We start from the raw sequence: 20,000 nt of genomic DNA on the forward strand, positions 1-20,000 counted from the left end.
TACCATTCATCCTCCTTCGATCTCTTTCTAACTCGCTTTCTAACTCTCTCTCTCTCTCTCTCTCTCTCTCTCTCTCTCTCTCTCTCTCTCTCTCTCTCTCTCTCTCTCTCTCTCTCTCTCTCTCTCTCTCTCTCTCCTCCCTCTCCCTACTCCTCCCTCTCCCTCTCCCTCCTCCCTCCCTCCCTCTCCCTCCTCTCTCCCTCTCCCTCTCCCTCCTCCCGTCTTCTCTCCTTCATTAGTAAGTTTGGGAAGATAAGAAATACATTTTCCTTGATATTTCATCTTCCTTTTAAGCTTGCTTACAAGCTCTCTCTCTCTCTCTCTCTCTCTCTCTCTCTCTCTCTCTCTCTCTAATATAACTCTCGCCCTCTCTCTCTCACTCACTCGCCCTCTCATTCCCTCTCACTCACTCGCCCTCTCTCTCCCCCTCCCTCTCTCTCCTCTCCTCTCTCTCTCTCTCGCTCTCTCTCTCTCTCTCTCGCTCTCTCTCTCTCTCCTCTCTCTCTCTCTCTCTCTCTCTCTCTCTCTCTCTCTCTCTCTCTCTCTCTCTCTCTCTCTCTCTCTCTCTCTCTCTCTCTCTCTCTCTCTCTCTCTCTCTCTTCTCTCTCCCTCTTTCTTTCTCTCTCTCTCTCTCTTTCTCCTTCTCACTCTCCTCTCTCTCTCTTTCTCCCTCTCTCCTCTCTCTTTCTCCCTCTCTCCTCTCTCTTTCTCCCTCTCTCCTCTCTCTTTCTCCCTCTCTCCTCTCTTTCTCCCTCTATCCTCTCTTTCTCTCCCTCTCCCTCTCTCCTCTCTATTCCACTCTCCTCCCTCTCCCTGTTCCTCCGTCACCCTCTCCCATGATATTTTCGCAATTTGGCTTCCCGTGTCTGGATCGAAGAGAAGGATGAGTGACACGGGGTTAGAGTGTGGGGGTGGGAGGGAGGGGGGGGGAGACTCCGGGATCTGACCAATATCTCGTTGGAGATTGTTGTTGTTTACAAAAGGATTTCGACATCATTACGTCCAGTGTGCGTCGTCCTTTCTTCGCTCTTTTTTCGTGTTTTTGTCTGTTTTTGTTTTATGTTTTTGTAAGGGTATGCGGTCTGTTCCTAGACTTCTTTGTAGTTTTTATTTTCACGGGGAGTTCGTTGTGTGTTTACCTGGCTTTCTGTGTCTTGTTCTTTCACATGCGTGAGAGATCGGGGAGGTCAGTCGCCTATCTGTCCCACTACTACTGCTGCTACCGCTGCTGCTGCTACTACTACTACTACTACTGCTGCTACTACTACTACTACTACTACTACTACTACTACTACTACTACTACTACTACTACTACTACTACTACTACTACTACTATTATTATTATTATTATTACTGTTATTTTAATTGTTGTTTTTATTGATAATATTTGACTGTTATTGTTACTGTATTTTTTTTACTTGCATTTACTTTTGTCGCTCTCTTTGTCCTTGTCGTAGTAAATTTTTTTTTTCTCGTTGAGTCCATTGTGTATTACCTATAAAGTCGGGAGTCAAAGCCCAAGGCAACTCGACTTCTGTTTAGTGTGGATGAGCTTTATCTTTAGGATATGTGGGAGGAGGCCTGATTGTATCGCTACCGTTGTTGTTGTTTTGCTTTGTTTGGTATCGTATGGTATTCATGCTTCATGTCTATGTCTGCCAGTGTTTACATACGCGTGAAGGAGATCTAACTTATAGAAAGACATGCTACTATTTTCACATACTGTGTTCCAGGATGTAAGAGCGTGGTGACATATGATGAATGTAGATCCTGTGTGTGTTTGTACCTCTTTTGTTTTTCCCGCGCGCGGGCGCGCTCGGGTGTGTGTATTAGTGACCTTTCATTCCTTATTTTCTCCGGAGACAAGTTGGTTTACACTCATGAAAAAAATACTTATCTCCCGCATACGTATTCACGGGCATCAATTAACTCCTGAATTTACTTATGCCTTTCTTTCTTTCTCTCTTGCAGTTGGTACTTCGGGCAGATGTCCCGCCAAGATGCGACAGACCTGCTCATGAGCGAGAGAGACGGCGGGGTGTTCCTCGTGCGCGACTCCACCACCATCCTCGGAGACTACGTCCTCTGCGTCAGGTAAATGATCTGTCGGGCTGGGCACTGGGACTGGGGTCGTTGAATAACCGGGTCCTTGGTTCGTTAGTTGGTTCGTCGGTTAGGTTCGAAGAGCGGCTGGTAATGGGGTGAGGGAGATGGGGAGTGAGTATTGGTTAGTGTGCAGTGGAGATAGAAGGAAGGGTAAGTATCATCACAGGTTGGTTGACTTTTCTATCACGAGGAACATGTGAAGTAGGCGAGAGCTTTATAAACGGATGCAGGAATTCACCGTGTCCTTGGGTAATGGTCGACGGGGGGGACGGCGTAGGGATGCACCCTGATCAGTGTACCTTGGACTCGTTGAACTCTCGAATCCGAAGTCTGTTTCCCTTCTCGCGGAATTGTTTAGTCGGTCCGCCTAGAGGTTCGTTGATTCACGTGGGAGTTCGTTGGTTCGCCTGATGGTCCGTTGGTTTGTCCAGATTTCATAAATGACGTAAGCGTGTTCTGTTATCTAGTCTGTTCTGTTATCTGTTCGGTTCCCCGGATGAAGGTTCGTTGGTTCGTTGATTTATTTCGAGGAAGAAGGGAAGTCGGTCTTAGCTGGTGATAAAAAGATTCCTCGGCGCTAGTCAACGTCAGTGTCGGTTATCTAAGAACTTTGGGTGATGTTGTTCGATACTTGAGTGATAAAGGAAAAGAATATGATGTTTTTTAATAAAGTTTATAAGGTTATACTCAATTTTAAGGGTTTCTGTAGGAAGGGTTGTTGGTTGGCCAATTGGCTCCGTGGTTCATTTTTTACTTTACCTTCACTGCGTACAGAATGGCTTTATAAGAGAGATGGAAAAGTTAAATTGATGGACAGTGTAAAGCATCCTCTGGGTGGTGGGTCTTATTCCTTGCGGTTTTTTTCTCGATCTTTTTCGTTTTTTTTTCTTTCTTTTTTGAAATGACAGTTGTTCAGTCAAGGTGATTTATTTAATGTCTTGTTATTCAGAATATAATCATTGAATTTTTCGTTTTCGTCTTTTAGAGTCTTGTACGCAGTCTATTTTACGACCTAAAATCTTATTGTATATTTTTAAAATATTAATTTCAACATCTGAGTGCTTAGTTAATTACCAAATCTCTTTTTCTTCCGGCAATCTCCGTCCTTCCCCGCACCCTTCTTCCCTTCTGTTACCTTCTCCCACGTCCCCCCGTCATGCCGCGTCCTTTTTCATTTCTCCTTCCTCTCGCTTCTCCCATTTCTTCTATTCTCCTTCCTCATCTTCCTTCTGTGTTTTTCCTTCCTTTTACTGTTCATTATCCGACGCCGATCTCTTCAACGTGCCACTACATCCACTTTCTGCATCTCCTTCCCCCCTCCATATCACCCCTAACCCCCCAACCATATCACCCCTAACTTCCCACTCTATATCACCCTAACCCCGTCCAATTCCAGAGAGGACAACAAAGTGTCGCACTACATCATCAACAAGATCCAGCAGGGCGACCAGATGCGCTACCGCATCGGCGACCAGATGTTCCCCGATCTGCCGTCGCTCCTCAACTTCTACAAACTGCACTACCTGGACAGCACTCCGCTTATCCGGCCCGCGCCCAAGCGCTGCGAGAAGTTCGTCGCCAAGTACGACTTCGAGGGAAGCGTGAGTATACAACGCCTATGTCCGACAGGCGACGACTGCTGCCGCTGCTGTCTGTACTTTGGAAAGATTTCTGGCCGGAAGTAGTCTTTCGTACTCTTGCCATTTACAGCTTTACTTTGTATATTTATATTACAAAACATTGAACCGCTACTCCTGCAGCTGCCTCTGATGTAAATATTACAACTATGATGATGATTGTTATTGTACCTACTACTACTACTAGTACGACTACAACTACTACCACTACCACCACTACCACTACCACTACTACCACTACTACTACTACCACTACTACCACTACTACCACTACTACCACTACTACCACTACTATCACTACTACCACTACTACCACTACTACACCACTACTACCACTACTACCACTACTACCACTACTACCACTACTACCACTGCTACCACTACTACCACTACTACCACTACTACCACTACCACTACCACTACCACTACCACTACCACCACCACCACCACCACCACCACCACCACCACCACCACCACCACCACCACCACCACCACTACTACTACTACTACTACTACTACTACTACTACTACTACTACTACCACCACCACCACCACCACCACCACCACCACCACCACCACCACCACCACTACTACCACTACTACTACTACTACCACTACTACTACTACTACCACTACTACTACTACTACCACTACTACTACTACCACCACTACTACTACTACCACCACCATCACTACTACTACTACTACTGCTGCTGCTGCTGCTGCAAGTGCATTTATAAAGAATTAAAGGAATTAAGAGACAATTTACTGAGATACAAATCCGTTTTTCAGGATCCCGACGACCTTCCATTTAGAAAAGGAGAAGTTCTGACCATCGTTAGCAAAGACGAGGAGCAGTGGTGGACCGCCAGAAATTCCATGGGCCAGACGGGATCCATACCCGTGCCCTATGTTCAGAAGGTGAGAGGCGAACGTGTGGGACCTGAGTGTGATCGAAAAGGGGCTGGTAGGGAGGGGGGGATAAGGATTTCGTCCAGAAGGGGCGTTGTATTTTTCTCTTTACAATTGTTACTCTCTCCCACTATTTCCACTTCTGTTGTTGTTTTGAAATGTTCATCTTCTCTATTTTCTTGTTCTAGCACTTTTTGGTTGCCTGTTTTTGTTTCACCCTTTTTCTCTTCCCATTTTTCTTTTGCACTCATTCCTTCTTTCTCTTTCTTCCCCTTTCTATTTTGCTTTTTCATTGCCTTTCTTCCACATGAGCTGAAAGCAATAGGCAAGTTATGATTCATGTCAGGAGTAAGGAAGAGATTGGAAGGGATGGCCAAGAGATTTCAAACAAAGGATGAATTTGAGAGAGAGAGAGAGAGAGAGAGAGAGAGAGAGAGAGAGAGAGAGAGAGAGAGAGAGAGAGAGAGAGAGAGAGAGAGAGAGAGAGAGAGAGAGAGAGAGAGTATTATGAAATGCCATCTCCTCCTTTCTCTCCTCTCCCCCCCCCCCTCCCTCCCTCCCTCCCCTCCCTCCCTGCCTCCCTCCCTCCCTCCCCCTCTCTCTTTCTCTCTCTCTCTCTCTCTCTCTCTCTCTCTCTCTCTCTCTCTCTCCCTCTCTCTCTTTCTCTCTCTCTCTCTCTCTCTCTCTCTCTCTCTCTCTCTAAGGGTATCATTTCCCCACTCTCTTCTCCTTTCCTCAATTCACCTCCATGCCTCTCATATCCCCTCATATCCTCTTCTTTTTCTCTGCTGAACCTGCAAGAAACTTTCACTCTTGTTTACAAGATGTGTTTCCTTGCATCAGCTATTCACATTTCTTTTGGTGCACTGCCAGTGTAACTCTTGAAATATGACACAAATAAGGGAAGTATATACTGAAGCTGTGGGGGCAGCAGCCTTGTATATTACTACATACAATCTCATGTTTTGTAAAGATAAGATTTGCAATTTTTTTCTCTTTTCTTTTAATAAAACCACATGAAATCCTTTACACAGTGTAACATACCTTATTTTTTTAAATAGACTAATATACATAATTTGGCTACTACAGGTTCGATCTAGCAACTATGTGCATATCATGCATCTCTGAATATGCCAAAACATTAAAATGTTTTGCATACAAGTGATATAAAAAGAATATATATTTATAGATCTTTGATCATGCAACATGGCAAGTGCACCGCTCTAGGCACGCCTGAAAAAGGCCCCAGAGGCAAGTCCATTTGGCCACTTGATCCCATATTCTCCTGGAGGCAATGCGTTAAGGGAATAGTTGGAGTTTTTTTTTCCTTAAATTTAAAACCAGATTCATGCTTTTGATCCTTTTTATCATATAGAAAAGACTTTGTCCCAAATGTCAGATGTTTTTAAGTTTTGAATCCCACTGAGAAACAATCAAATGTGATACAGTGCAATGCTGCCCTAAATTTATTTTCTTTCACACCAGCTTTAGGAAAGATATATTGAGATTGCCAGTTGACAAAGAGACTCAAAAATTGACAATTTTTAACAAGAGAAATTCACAAAATTGGATGTTTTCCTTCATTTAAAAAATTCATGATAAAGAAATAAGGCAAGGCAGATATTGAAAATATGTCTCCAATATCTAATTTTTCCTTTTTTAATTCTAAAGGGACAAAAGTCATCCCGCTGTAGCCTAATTAGTTTTTTGGAAAATTGTCCAGTATATTTTATTTATTATTATTTTTTTTCTTTTTTGGAAAATTGTCCAGTATATTTTATTTTATTTTATTTTTTTTCTTGTGTTTGAGAAAATGTATTTGAAAAAGTACAGGTAGAATTTTACTTTAAAAGTTTGAATTCCCTGATACTCATTGTACAGCAATATATCAATTGCAGTAGAATTTCATAACTATTATTAGAGCATAACCCAAAAGCCGCAAATTTGTGGGTTAATATTGATGTTCTAATCCTCCCTACCCAATTCTGTCTAGGGTAACAAACCTTAGGGGAGCTTGTTGAGGGCAGAAAGTTGCAAAGTCTGCGTGGAACATCAGACTCTAACAGTTAAAGAACACTTTTCCCGGACCTGCAAATACATTCTAAAAATATCACTATGGCCTCATTATATGGAAAAATGTGTGGACTGAATGTGTATATAAAATGCTTTACATATATCACTTTTAGTATATGACTACCATTTTCTGACACAACCCAAAATGTAGGATAATTTCCTATTCAAAATTCCAGGTAGGAATTAGTAAGCTTGGGCGATGTTTTAGAAAGCTAATGGTTGCAGAAGCTACCAAGACTTGTATGTGACTTAACTATAGTTTCATTTTGGCAATTTTATATATGCATAAATGTTTTCCCTTTATATCATCTCTTTGTTTACCCTATTCCTTGATTTTTTTAAGAAAAAAGTTATGTCTAATACTTATTTTATCATTATTTTACATTATTATTATTATGCACCATCTCATAATCTAATGCAGATGTAGCATAACATGACACTAAAAAGTCATCATAGTCTGCTCTAATTCAGTTCACACTATTGTAATCTGTAATTCAAAATATATATTATGAGACTTGTAAATGTTATGGTATTGGTGCTGTTTGCTCTGCATCTTCTGTGTCCTCACCTGAACATATAGAATATAGGATGCATATCATTTACAGTTTAAGACTTTTTTCTGGTCCCTTGAATAATGTTCACAATTCTCCAGCAGTATGAGGAGGGTGAGAGCATTGCCATTAACCTGACAGCAAACAGAAGTAGCACGCAGTCCACAGACTCAACGCAACGAGCCAAACCCAGTCTCCAGGTAAGGATCAACTCCCTTCTGTTTGTTTTCTGGAAAGAGAAAATAGATGGATATATATATAAATTATTCCATGATCAATATTCTATGAAATACAGAATGCACTGTGACTTACAGCGTGTTCATGGACACATGTACTCAACCTCTTGTTTCTAGGTGACGTATGTGTAGCCTCTCTTCATTGGGAGTTCAGCCAGGTTATCTTTCTTGCCAGGTAGAGGGAAAAGCCACTGAGTAGTTTTCAGAGGTTCCTTTAAATAAAGACATATACATATTACATTCCAATCCTTTTTCCTGCCAGTGTGCCCCAACCTCGAGGAGCCTTGGCATGCCTGTAACATAGAGTTTGACCCTTAGCCCCTTGATTGATTAAAAAGAAAAAGAAAACAAAAGAGGGAAATTCCTTATGTTTAACCAACAATTGTCCAAAGAAGCAGGACTTGGATCATGCAGATACTGCATAATGAAAATGTTTATTGATAGCTGTTGTGCATTAAAAACTGTGATAGTGTAATATTTTTTCTTACTTATTTTTTTTCTTCTTTTTCATATATGTTTAGGCATATATATATTTACAAAACAACCTAAACTAACCTCTAAAGTCTTGGAAGAAAATAGCACTTTGTATTTACTGTTTAGTGTGGATTTACAGGTTTATTGACTGTGTTTGAATTTTTATCCCTTGCACACTGCAGCAAACAGATCAGTGGACTCTAAAAGTTAGATATAAAGTACTAGTTAGTGCTAGTTGAAAGTTTTCTTTTTGATCCTGTTTACCTTTGATGTATGAGTATCATGATGAGTTCATGAATTGTTATTTGTTTAACTTTAACATTTATCATGTCATTTATAAACCAATGAGATTTCCACGCAGATCTATTCCAGACGTTGATTAATCCTTGATCTCCTTTGCAGCGAAAGTTGCCAGCCTATGCACGAGTGAAGCAAGCAAGAGTTCCCAATGCTTATGACAAAACAGCCCTGAGACTGGAGGTTGGGGATGTTATCAAGGTCACGAAAATGAACATTAATGGACAATGGGAGGGTGAACTTAACGGAAAGGTTGGACACTTTCCCTTCACGCATGTGGAGTTCATTGACAGTGAAAACTCTGTAGATGGAGACCCCAATTAGGGCCCTGTGAAGAATTTTTAAGTGTTAAGAACTTGTACTTTCTAGATTATTATAATTATTTTTTTGTTTTTACCTTTTTATTATCATAAATATTTTCTTTATTATTTTATTAAGAATATACTGTGAGTATGTATCTATAAAGTGTGTAAGGGTTCAATATTTGAGTTGAATGTGATATGCAGGGCATCTTTGTTTTGTAATAGCACTACAAAATGAAAAAAGGTTGTATGTATGAATGGCGATGCTTTAAATATTTGGATGGAGGACAATATTTTAGTGGGTGGAAAAAGTTTCTTCACAGTGGTTTGATGGTTAGAAAAAGAAGAAAAAAAATTGTATATCATTTAAAAATGAGTGAATATTTGGTATATTCAGACTTTACAAATGACTGAGGTCGACAGAGTCCAGCTTTTCTTATAGAAATATATTTTATGCTGAAATTTGCCAATGCATGACCTTTTTTGGACAATATCTCTCATTTTAGAATTTCTGTGCACAGTTGTGAAAATATGGAGATAGCAGAGTTGAGAGCTTCACCATGCTTGCAGATCAAAGCAATGGTAGAAGGAAATAGACGTCAGAAGGCAAGGGGGTATAATGTTTCCTAGTGCTGAAATCATGTGTCGTTATTGGGAGTTTTATTTTATTTTCTTAAGAGATTGGAAGGAAAGGGAGAAATATGTATAGAGAGAGAGAGAGAGAAAAATAAATAGATAAATTAAATATAATGTCTCCAGTTCCAGATTTGTAAAAGATGAGAAGTTCCAGTAACAACACCTGTTTTGGTTCCATTAATTAGAAACTAAAGAAGAAAATCAAATACATTGCCTTTCATGCTAAGTTTAGTGTAAGCTTTAATTTTTTAAGCACAAATGATCCTGCACACCTTTTTTATGCCAACACGTATAAAAAAGAAAGATGATTGGCCATTCACACCCACAAGTCTTGCTAATAGATTCAACATATCAGGTTGGCTCATGTAGTATATCTGTTAATATTTGTAAATAAATGATCCTTCCTCCCCCCTCTCTCTAAATAATGATAAAAAAAGAGAAATAAAAAAAAAAAAACAATGCTTTGTTCCAAAAGTAGTCTAGGGACAGTACTCTTAGCTACATATTCATATTGGATTGTATTTACACCACTGCATAACTGTCTTGCTCTCTGGTCACCTGTAGTTATTGTAGGAAATAGAAGTTTTATAGGAACCCGCATCATGATTGATGTCAATAGATAAGTAGGGGGTCACTCTTCCATCATTATTGTTAAGGTAGAAGACTATCTGTAAGACAAGTTGACATTTGATACAGTAAAGGAATATTTTCTATTTTTTTATTTTTCATCGTAATGCTTCACAGCCAAAGAATTATTTAATATCAAAAAGTTATTTATGGATAGTGAGGAAGAGGAGAAGCATTCACTCATACAATCAGTACATATGATCGATTATTTCACTTTGTATTGGCTCATATTCAGTCCCTCTTGCATTAGAATATATGTGTGTATATACATATATATATATATATATATATATATATATATATATATATATATATATGTATGTATGTATGTATGTATGTATGTATGTATGTATGTATGTATGTATGTATAAGTATATATGTATTTATATATATATATTTATATATGTTTGTATGTGCACACACACACACACACACACATATATATAAATATATATATATATATATATATATATATATATATATATATATATATATATATATATATATATATATATATATATATATATATATATATATATGTAATTACATATGCACATATATTATAGATACATATATACAGACATGCAGACATATATGCAGACATACATACACAGGCATATGCAGATGCACATACATACTTATATTCATATACTTATACATATACATATACATATATACTTACACACACCTATACATATACATGCACAGGGCATATACCCCCTCCCCCTCCCCCCTCCCCCACCTCTCTCTCTCTCTCTCTCTGTTTCTCTCTCTCTCTCTCTCTCTCTCTCTCTCTCCCTCTCCCTTTCTCTCCCCCTCTCCCTTTCTCTCTCTCTCTCTCTCTCTCTCTCTCTCTCTCTCTCTCACACACACACACACACACACACACACACACACACACACACACACACACACACACACACACACACACACACACACACACACACACACTCACACTCTCACACACTCACACTCTCACAGTCACACTCACACTCTCACAGTCACACTCACACTCTCACACTCTCACACTCATATACTCACACGCTCACATACTCATATACTCACACACACTCATATTTTATGTATATATGTATGTATGTATGTATATAGATCCGTGATACTTGTAATGAAAAATCCTAGAATAGTCTCTGTAAAGTGCATTATTTTGTAAGAGTGGGTATAGCAAATCTGAACTGATTTTATGAAAAAGGGGGGGGGGGGGATTGATATACCCGGATATACTTGTCTTACCATTAACTACATAATGTTATCACTTGTTCTTGTGATACCTTTTTCACCGCAGTTTTACCCCTTGTCATTTATATATATACATACACATCCAGCATGAATATTTTGCTTGGGATGCTTCAAAAGAGCAGAGGAATTCATTCAGTTCCACTGACAAGACTTGTTTATGTGTGGGAGAGTCAGAGAGGGCTTACCCGAGCAGGGACCACGAGAGTCAGTAAGGCATCGGAAAAAGATGGATACTAAACTGCGTTGGGAACCCAAAGTGTGTACCTCTGTGAACGGCAAGAGACTTTCCTATTTATGTATTCATTAATAAATGGTAGTTGGAGAAAGCAAAGGGTCTGTTTGTACTGAATCATCTTGGTGTACTGCACAAACATATGGACTTTAAAGTGTATACTGTGTATACTGTATGCAGACAAGGCAAATGGAGATGCAAATGCTGCATTAGACATTGATTTTGATTCAAGCTCTAACTGTGCAGTTTCTTTTAATAATCTTGTATATTTTTAATTACTTGCACAAAGCAATGATACCAGATTACACTATTTTTTCCATTTTCATTTCTTTTTCTTTTTTTCTTTTAATCAAAATGTAGTTGAACAACTTTTCCTCCCATCTGTTTTTGATGGTCTCCAGAAAGTAAGCGAAATGTAATCTTCCATTCCTGTGTACCAGTGCGTAATTATCATAGATGAAAATCAGTACAGTGTAGTGCTTCAATGACGACCATCATCACACTCCATTTTGAGTAGATACCTCCTATGAAATTGTTGTCACAGAAAGTTATTGAACATTTGGGAGTACTATGGACAGCGTTTAATGTAGATCTACTATTGTGACTGCACTGGACTCCAGTGGATGTAGACATGCTCAAATGTGTACTGTGATTTAAAAAAAGGGAAAATTGTTGCTCTTGTGTGCAAATTTCTAGCATCCTCCCTGGAAAATGTTAGTTTGATTCAGACTCCTGTTACATCTTTTTTGGTGTTTCAATAATGTGTCATTATTTAGTATGCAGAGATGTATTATATGCTAATAAATTCAGCTACTGTGCAAAAAATAAGATACATTTACTGCAAATCCTATTATGTAATTTTTATCTATTGATTGTCTTTATATTTTGGGGGCTTTGCAATTCCCTAATCACGAAGGATTCAATTACTTGTCCTACCTGCCCCACCTGCTGAACCTTTTCCTTGATTTTTGGAAAGGGTATTTCTTTCTATTATTTTATTACTATTAGTATTGTTGATAATGCAAATGATAGTAATAACAACAGCAATATTAATGCCATTAGAAAAAAAAATCCCCCAAAAACAAGGAAAGGGAAAAACAGGGGAGATCACATAGGCTAACTAATTGGCTCCTTGGTAGCTGATCTCCTGTGATGCCATCTGTATACAAACAAAATTTACAAAAGACACTACTGTAGACTCTGAGATTGCCAGGGAGCAATGGGTCAACCTGCATACAGATGCCATAACCATGGATGACTTGTATATTTATTATAAATGTTGTACATAATTGGTAAAGTAATTCAAATGGATACCAGAAATAAGGCATACATACAGATGTTTGTGTTTGTGTGTGTCTGTTTCTGTTTCTATTTCTATTTCTGTTTCTTTTTTTTTGTCTGTTTGTCTGTCTGTTTTGTTTGTGTCCATACGCTGGGTGGGTGGGGGTGTGTATGTGAGTGTAAATGGTAGTCTCCATGTGTATGCCTGTGTCTGTTTCTCAACTTATTTGTATGTGCTAAATCTATACTTTTTGCCTGAGTAAAACAATTAGTTTGAAACCCATTATCAAATAATTAATATGAAAATCACACAAAGATTGCAGCCATAAATGGCTTTTCAAGACATCAGATATTTATTCAATTTGAAACGAGGCATGGGCAAGATAAAAGAGGTGTCATAGTAAACGACAACAACTGATGTACAAAGTGAAGGTAGAACATTAATAGAAAATGAAAAGGTAAGAGGTATGCAAAATACTCTTAAAATGGATTTTGGAAGCTGATCATCTACAGGACATTAATGCTAATAAAATTCAAGCCTTAGATGTAAAATCTACACAGCAGGAGTCGACAAAATAATTTAAACTACAGTAATTTTACTTAATTCAGAAAATGCTGACAATCTGTGCACAGTCTTGGTATTCACTAATAGAAATATAGTTTTTAACCTCTTTGCTTGTTTTTGTAGAAATGGGGGCAGCCCAGGAGATAAGAGACTGAAGCCCAATGTAGGGGATCACCCTTCTCTTAACCAATTTTGCATGGCCTTTTCTTCTCCCCCTTGTCTTCTTCATCCCCTCCTCCTGTCCATGTCCTAAAGTGTGAGAGCCATGCTGAAAGGATGAAAAGCTGGCTTTGTGTCAGTCCTAAACAGCCTTCGTACAAAGGAACTAATAGCTATTCAGTAGAACAGTTATCTAAAAACATAACATATATTCCAACCTGAAGATAAAAATATACATATATGCATATATATTTTGGACATTATTGCTATTTCCAAAAACAAATCTGAAAATACAAACTCGAGTATAGTTTAGACCTCATCTAGTGATCTCTCCCTTTCTTTGTATGCTTGCCTGTTTGTTCATCTGTCTGGTTCTGTATTTGTCTGTCTTCTCTCCCTCTCCCCCTCTCTCACCCCTCCTCAAGCAGAACGCCCGGGACGCTGTCGCTGAGCTCGAGCTCATGGCCAACCTCAAACTGAACCCCAAGCATGCCCTCATGCCTCTCAGGATACAGCGCAAAGAGCACATCCTCGTGCTCGGCCCCGAGGGCTACAGGGCTGCCAAGGTCGAGAGAGACTTTAGTGTCAGGTTTGTAATGCCTAGCGTCAACTTGCCCTTGGTGCTCGAGGGCGGTTTCGAGGCAGTGACCAGGGCTGAGGCCCACGTTGAGCTATTGGTCGCCAAGCAGCACTTTGCCAACGTCCATCGCTTCTGATGAGCGCCCATTGCAGTGTGGTTCGGTTCACGCCACAATGACCATGCCCACCGCGGGACCATAAGAGATGGAGATGGGCGGACGAGAAGACTAGCCTTTCTCACATTCACGTTCTCCGACTCAGCTGAGACAGGGAAAATCTTGTGAATTTGATTTAGGTGAACGTCATTCCGCTCATCTAACTAGTAATACCCCCCCCCCACACACACACATACATATATATAGGAAGAGAGATAGAGAGAGAGAAAGAAAAAAATGAACAAACGTAGTAGGAGGTAATGATAACATCAACTGATTCAACACAAATTAACACAAATGTAATATTCTCTCATCTTTTTAGCTTATACTCTTTCAGGGAGGGGGAGGTCAAGAAAAACGTGGGCTTTTGGAGGATTTTGACAAAAAAATGGATGACCCCATATTTCTATTATTATCATCATCATTATTGCTATAATTACTATCATTATCCTGATCACTATTATCATTATTTTATTACTATTACTGTTATCATCGTTATTACTATTACCATCACTATCATCATCATCATTATGACTATCATGAACAATCATTAACGTTATTATCACTTGTATCATCGTAAAATTATTATTGTACTTATTTTTGCTGTTATTATTAGCATTATTAATACAACTAGTTTTTTTCTCTTTACTATCACTGATTTCTAATATTGATGTTACTATCATTACTGTTGTGATCATTACTCTCATGATGTCATGATCAATTCATGCAAAAAACGAAATTTTCTTTAGGATAACATGAGGTTTACATATAATTTCAAAAAGAGGCAGCTTGCTTCTTGTACTTCATAAGTAAGACATCCAAAGGCCAGAGTCAAGTTTAATATTTCTCGTTCATTCTTTTGTGATATCTTTCACTGTTTCAGGTCGCTCATAAATATATATACACACATACATACATGCATATATATATCATAATTTCTTTTGGTTTACCATGATTTTATATCTAATTAGATTACACCAGTCATATATATATAAACTCAGAGAGAGAGAGACAGAGACAGAGAGAGAGAGAGAGAGGGGGGGGGGGGCAGATAGACAGACAGACAGACAGAAAGAGAATGAGAGAAGGGGTGGGAGGGGATAACTCTCGGTACAAAAAAAATTCTTTTAATCTATATTAAGCCTTGAGGTGTAATGGTTAACATGTCTGACACTCAGTCAGAAATTCTCGGGTTCAACAAGGACAACACCCAATTTTTTAAGGTCGCTATTAATACTTTTTTCTCTCTCTCTCTTTGGATGTTATAACAATTTTCATACATTTTATTTTCATCACCATTTATAATCATGCCTCCTATTAACATTTTTATTAGGATAGTAGGTATCTTATAATCATCACCATTGTCGGCGCCTTCATCATAGTCATAATTTGTTATTACTATATATTATCATTGTTATTGTTATCATTAGTACTACTATTCATATTGTTATTTCATAAATATTATGAATCTTTTTATCAGCATTACCTTTATTGTCATCATCATCATTATCATCATTGTATGATCATTTTCAGTAAAACTATTATTATTATGATTTTTATTGTTATTTCTGTTATCATCATTATTATTGTCATTACTATCATTACTGTTATCATTACATTTATCATAATCATTATCAATATTATTACCATTAGCGTTATCATCACGATCATTAACAGTATCATCAGCATTATAACTCTTTATGAACTATCATTATCAATATGATCACTATTATCATCATACTTTTATTACAATAATTATCATTGCTGTTATTATTGGCATCATTGATTCAACTGTTCATCATTGCAACCATGATGTCTAATTTACATGTCGTTATTATAACTGTTTTGATCATTATCATCATGATCAATTAAAAAAATAGGCAACTTGTGTGGCATACCTTCTTTAGAGAACGTTTGAAGAGTAAGAAGTATTGTGGACAAAAAAAAAAAAAAAAATGGTCGCCGCCTCTGAAGATATAAGACTTTTGTGTTGGACAGCAATAATGAATAAAAAGAGAGTAAAAAATTAAAAGAAAGGAAATGAAAAAATATATATATATACATATATACATCAAACCCACCCGTGTGTATATATAAGTATCTATGTATGTACACACACACACACACACACACACACACACACACACACACACACACACACACACACACACACACACACACACACACACACACACACACACGCGTACATACACACACACGCGCGTACATACACACACACGTACATACACACACACGTACACACACACACACACACATGTACATACACTCTCGAACACACACACATGTACATGCACACACACACACACATACGTACATACACACACACTTATATTCACACACGCACGTACACATACACAGACACACACATATGTACATACACACACACACACATACATACACACACACACTTACACACACACACGTACACACACACATACATACACACACATACACACACACATACACACACACGTACATACACACACACACACACGTACACACACACGTACACACACACACGTACACACACACACGTACACACACACACACGTACAGATACACACACACACACACACACACACACACACACACACACACACACACACACACATATGTACACACACACACACACACACACACGGAAATTCATACACTTAAAGCTATACATTTTCATCAGCAATCTGTTACTTCAGTCAGTTCATCTTTCTATCAATTTGTAGTGCCCAATTAATCTCTCTTGACTGACCACTGTTTATTTATCTTTAGAACTTTACTTTAGATGGAAGTATCATTATGCAGGGCAACTAAAACATTCACAACCCATATACAATATTTATTAAATACGGTAACATTCACAATTAAAACACTTAGCATTCCATATGACGGACATTAAACAATTAACATAGACACTAAACATTTAACAGCATGCCACGGGACAGACAAAACAGTTAACACAGCATGCCACAGGACAAAAGATTCTAAAAAACGAACGAAAGGTCAAAAGAAACGACCAAACCCTCAGCCACATATACCCGTAGATAGTTATCAAACAGTTATTCCCGCATCAGTTAAGAAGTGTGCTTTTATAAAAAAAAAAAAAAAAAAAAAAAACTATATTGCTGGAATACTTATCTTTGGTATCTCGGAGATTACGTGGGTGGATCACGGGCAGAACCGTGGATCACCGGCCAAAAACGAAGAAACCCTGCGACCTGCTCCAGATACAGCCCAACAGGAGTGATGGCGCTCAGCAAATATATATAAGCCTACTCACCACCAGTGTTAACGATGCATACAATTTTCGTCTGCTATGCGAACATTTGAAGCGCGGGAAGTAACACCCGCAGATTTGCGGACCGCAGAACGCACTCATGCGTGCAAAATGTTCGCAAAAATGTATTTTACGTTTTTTTTTTCGTAGTAAATGGCTTTGTTGATATTTGCACAATAAATAATGATTTCCTATGGTTTGAATCCATTATTCTAAAAATAATTTGATGGAAAAATATGTGCCTATTTTCACACCACGTTTGTATTTTCAAGAAGCTATTGAGACTTAACTATGGAAACATGCTCCTCTTTGAGTTCTAGAGATCGACACCAACGGTAAGTACTAATATCAAATGTAGTGGAATTACCATACTCAAATGTATTTGTCATTCTGTACTCTTGTGCTCCTCCCAAGCCGCCAAATGTCTACCTCGCAAATGTGAAGATCTTGTGAGGAATATACACAACCATTTATCCCATAGCGCCAAAAGAATTCATATATTCAAAGAATTTCAAGATTTTTGTGATGTAAAACCTCACAATTTACTACATGTGTACCAGACAAGGTGGTTATCATACCATGCGGCTGTAAAAAGGTTGCTGGAACAGTGGGAGCCTCTCAAACTGTATTTCTTTAATATCCGGGCAGAGGAAAGACTCTGTAACAATAAGCATATTGGACACAATGAACGAACCATCTACAAAATTCTATTATACTTTTCTTAATTTAATTTTGCCTAAATTCAACCAGCTCAACCTACTCTTCCAACAGCAAGGACCAACAATCCAAGTCCTACACAAAAATTGCCATGAACTCTACACAGATTTGTTGTGATGCTTTATAAAGAGAAATGAAATAAATAAGGCAGACGATAGAACATCCATTGATATTGAGAACGATTCAAATCATCTTCCATTTTATCAGATGTATCTTGGATCAGAAATGCACTGCCTCATACAATCAGAGGGATACAGACACAACCAAGATTTGCTAGAGAATGTATTCAGCACCTGCAAACAATTTCTCATCATTGCTCGCTAAGAAATGAAAAAAAACGTTCCCTCTTGCAAACAAGCAGTTTCAAATGTGCCACATTTTTGTCCCCCAAAACTTTCTGGATGAAGGATCTAGTGTCAATGCCATCTCTGAGAGACCTTGTCACTGCTTTTCCAAGGATCTCTACTAATCCACAACATCTGGTTAATGAATGGAGAGCAGTAGACCATAATCTAATTCCGGAAGAAATGAGGAATATTATAAACCCGGTAACATTTTTTACAGCAATCGGTACCCTTCGGGATGAGCTAGGACATCGCATGTTCGAAACCATTTCCGAATTTGCTCTACAAATATGTTTACCTACATCTAATGTTGTTGTAGAAAGGTTATTCTCGAAGGTAAACTTGTTGAAATCAAAGATCAGAAATAAAATTTCAACTTCTACTCTCACATCCCTCATATTATCTTGTTGCAGATGTGTCAAGTTTAAACCACATCTACAATTGGTTAGATTTATAATATACCAAACTGTATAAAAGTTTTGTTTTGTTTTGTTTTCAAATTAAATTGTACATACTGTATATGTAAATACTGTATATATATATATATATATATATATATATATATATATATATATATATATATATATGCAGTTATTTTCTAAAATACATTGTCTTATGTGATGTATGATTTTTTTTTCTTTTTTTTTTACATTACCATAATTTTGTGTATGTAAATTTTTCTTCAGTCCCCCATTGATATCTATTTGTTTTCTTTGTTTACGCTATTAGAAAACTGTTGTGCGAGCAAGTGGCTGCGCGCCGGACGAGAACCCTGACGCAGGGTATGCCGTCACATACTGAGGCGCATCGAATAAAAAGCACCAACGGCGGCTAAGAGTAAAACATGAGTGAATAAAAGAATAAACAAATCAACGAATAAAACTAGCGAAACAAATAAACGAGAAAACTAGTAAAAGTTGCGAATAAAGGAGTAAAAGTGCGAAGACGACCAGACCAGCAAGCAAGCAGCAATAAACACGATCTCGAGCTCCCATCTACTACAGATTCACTCCTTCTTCCCATGAAATATTTCATTAATTAACCAATCAAGACAAAAATTTGTTGATCAGAAATATTGGACTTTGCTTCTATGGCACCCAACTGTTAAAAGTCATCATGAATTTTAAAATCTACTTGTAAATACTCCCTAACCTTTCCTCTAAATTGGATATAATATAAAGAGACGTTAAATCCTACATAGAGTGCAGTGATACGCCATTCATCGTTTGATTACAATTTTACCACTTATATCAATTTCTTTTCTATATCGAGATGTAAGATCAATGTCACAGCGCAATCCAAGGCGCTCGTCGAAAACAGCGGTTCACATTTTGCATGTTATTCAAAAGTGAGGATTTGCCATAGCTTCTGATGCTGGGGTTCGCAACCTCGGGGCCACGAGGCACCTTCTGGAGGGCCATGGAGCAAAATGAACTTTTTATCTCATCTACAGCATCTACAATCAATCAATTGGAATCCTTCCATAAAGTGTTCTTGTCCTATAGCTACTGACTGTCAGCGAAGGATTTAGTCGCAAAATTGGTTGAGATTACTGTTCCAAGTCGCT

The 20,000-nt window shown here is 38.1% G+C and overlaps 1 protein-coding gene across 7 annotated transcripts in view; it reads left to right on the forward strand.

Annotated features, from left to right (window-relative positions):
• Positions 1-12,166, forward strand: part of Crk (Crk proto-oncogene, adaptor protein) — a 103,563-nt gene extending 91,397 nt beyond the window's left edge. For 5 of the 7 annotated variants that reach the window (XM_070132851.1, XM_070132852.1, XM_070132853.1 and 2 more), the window contains 5 exons: positions 1,973-2,095; positions 3,504-3,708; positions 4,537-4,665; positions 7,382-7,480; positions 8,393-12,166. In XM_070132851.1, coding sequence (XP_069988952.1) covers positions 1,973-2,095; positions 3,504-3,708; positions 4,537-4,665; positions 7,382-7,480; positions 8,393-8,611 — 775 coding nt within the window. In that variant the 3' untranslated portion in view covers positions 8,612-12,166. The remainder of the gene's footprint in view (positions 1-1,972; positions 2,096-3,503; positions 3,709-4,536; positions 4,666-7,381; positions 7,481-8,392) is intronic. The other 2 variants (XM_027369108.2, XM_070132850.1) reach the window with 1 other exon arrangement.
• The last annotated feature ends 7,834 nt before the right edge of the window (positions 12,167-20,000 follow it).

The sequence above is a fragment of the Penaeus vannamei genome, chromosome 18 (genome assembly GCF_042767895.1).
Source record: "Penaeus vannamei isolate JL-2024 chromosome 18, ASM4276789v1, whole genome shotgun sequence".
NCBI classification, from domain to species: domain Eukaryota; kingdom Metazoa; phylum Arthropoda; class Malacostraca; order Decapoda; family Penaeidae; genus Penaeus; species Penaeus vannamei.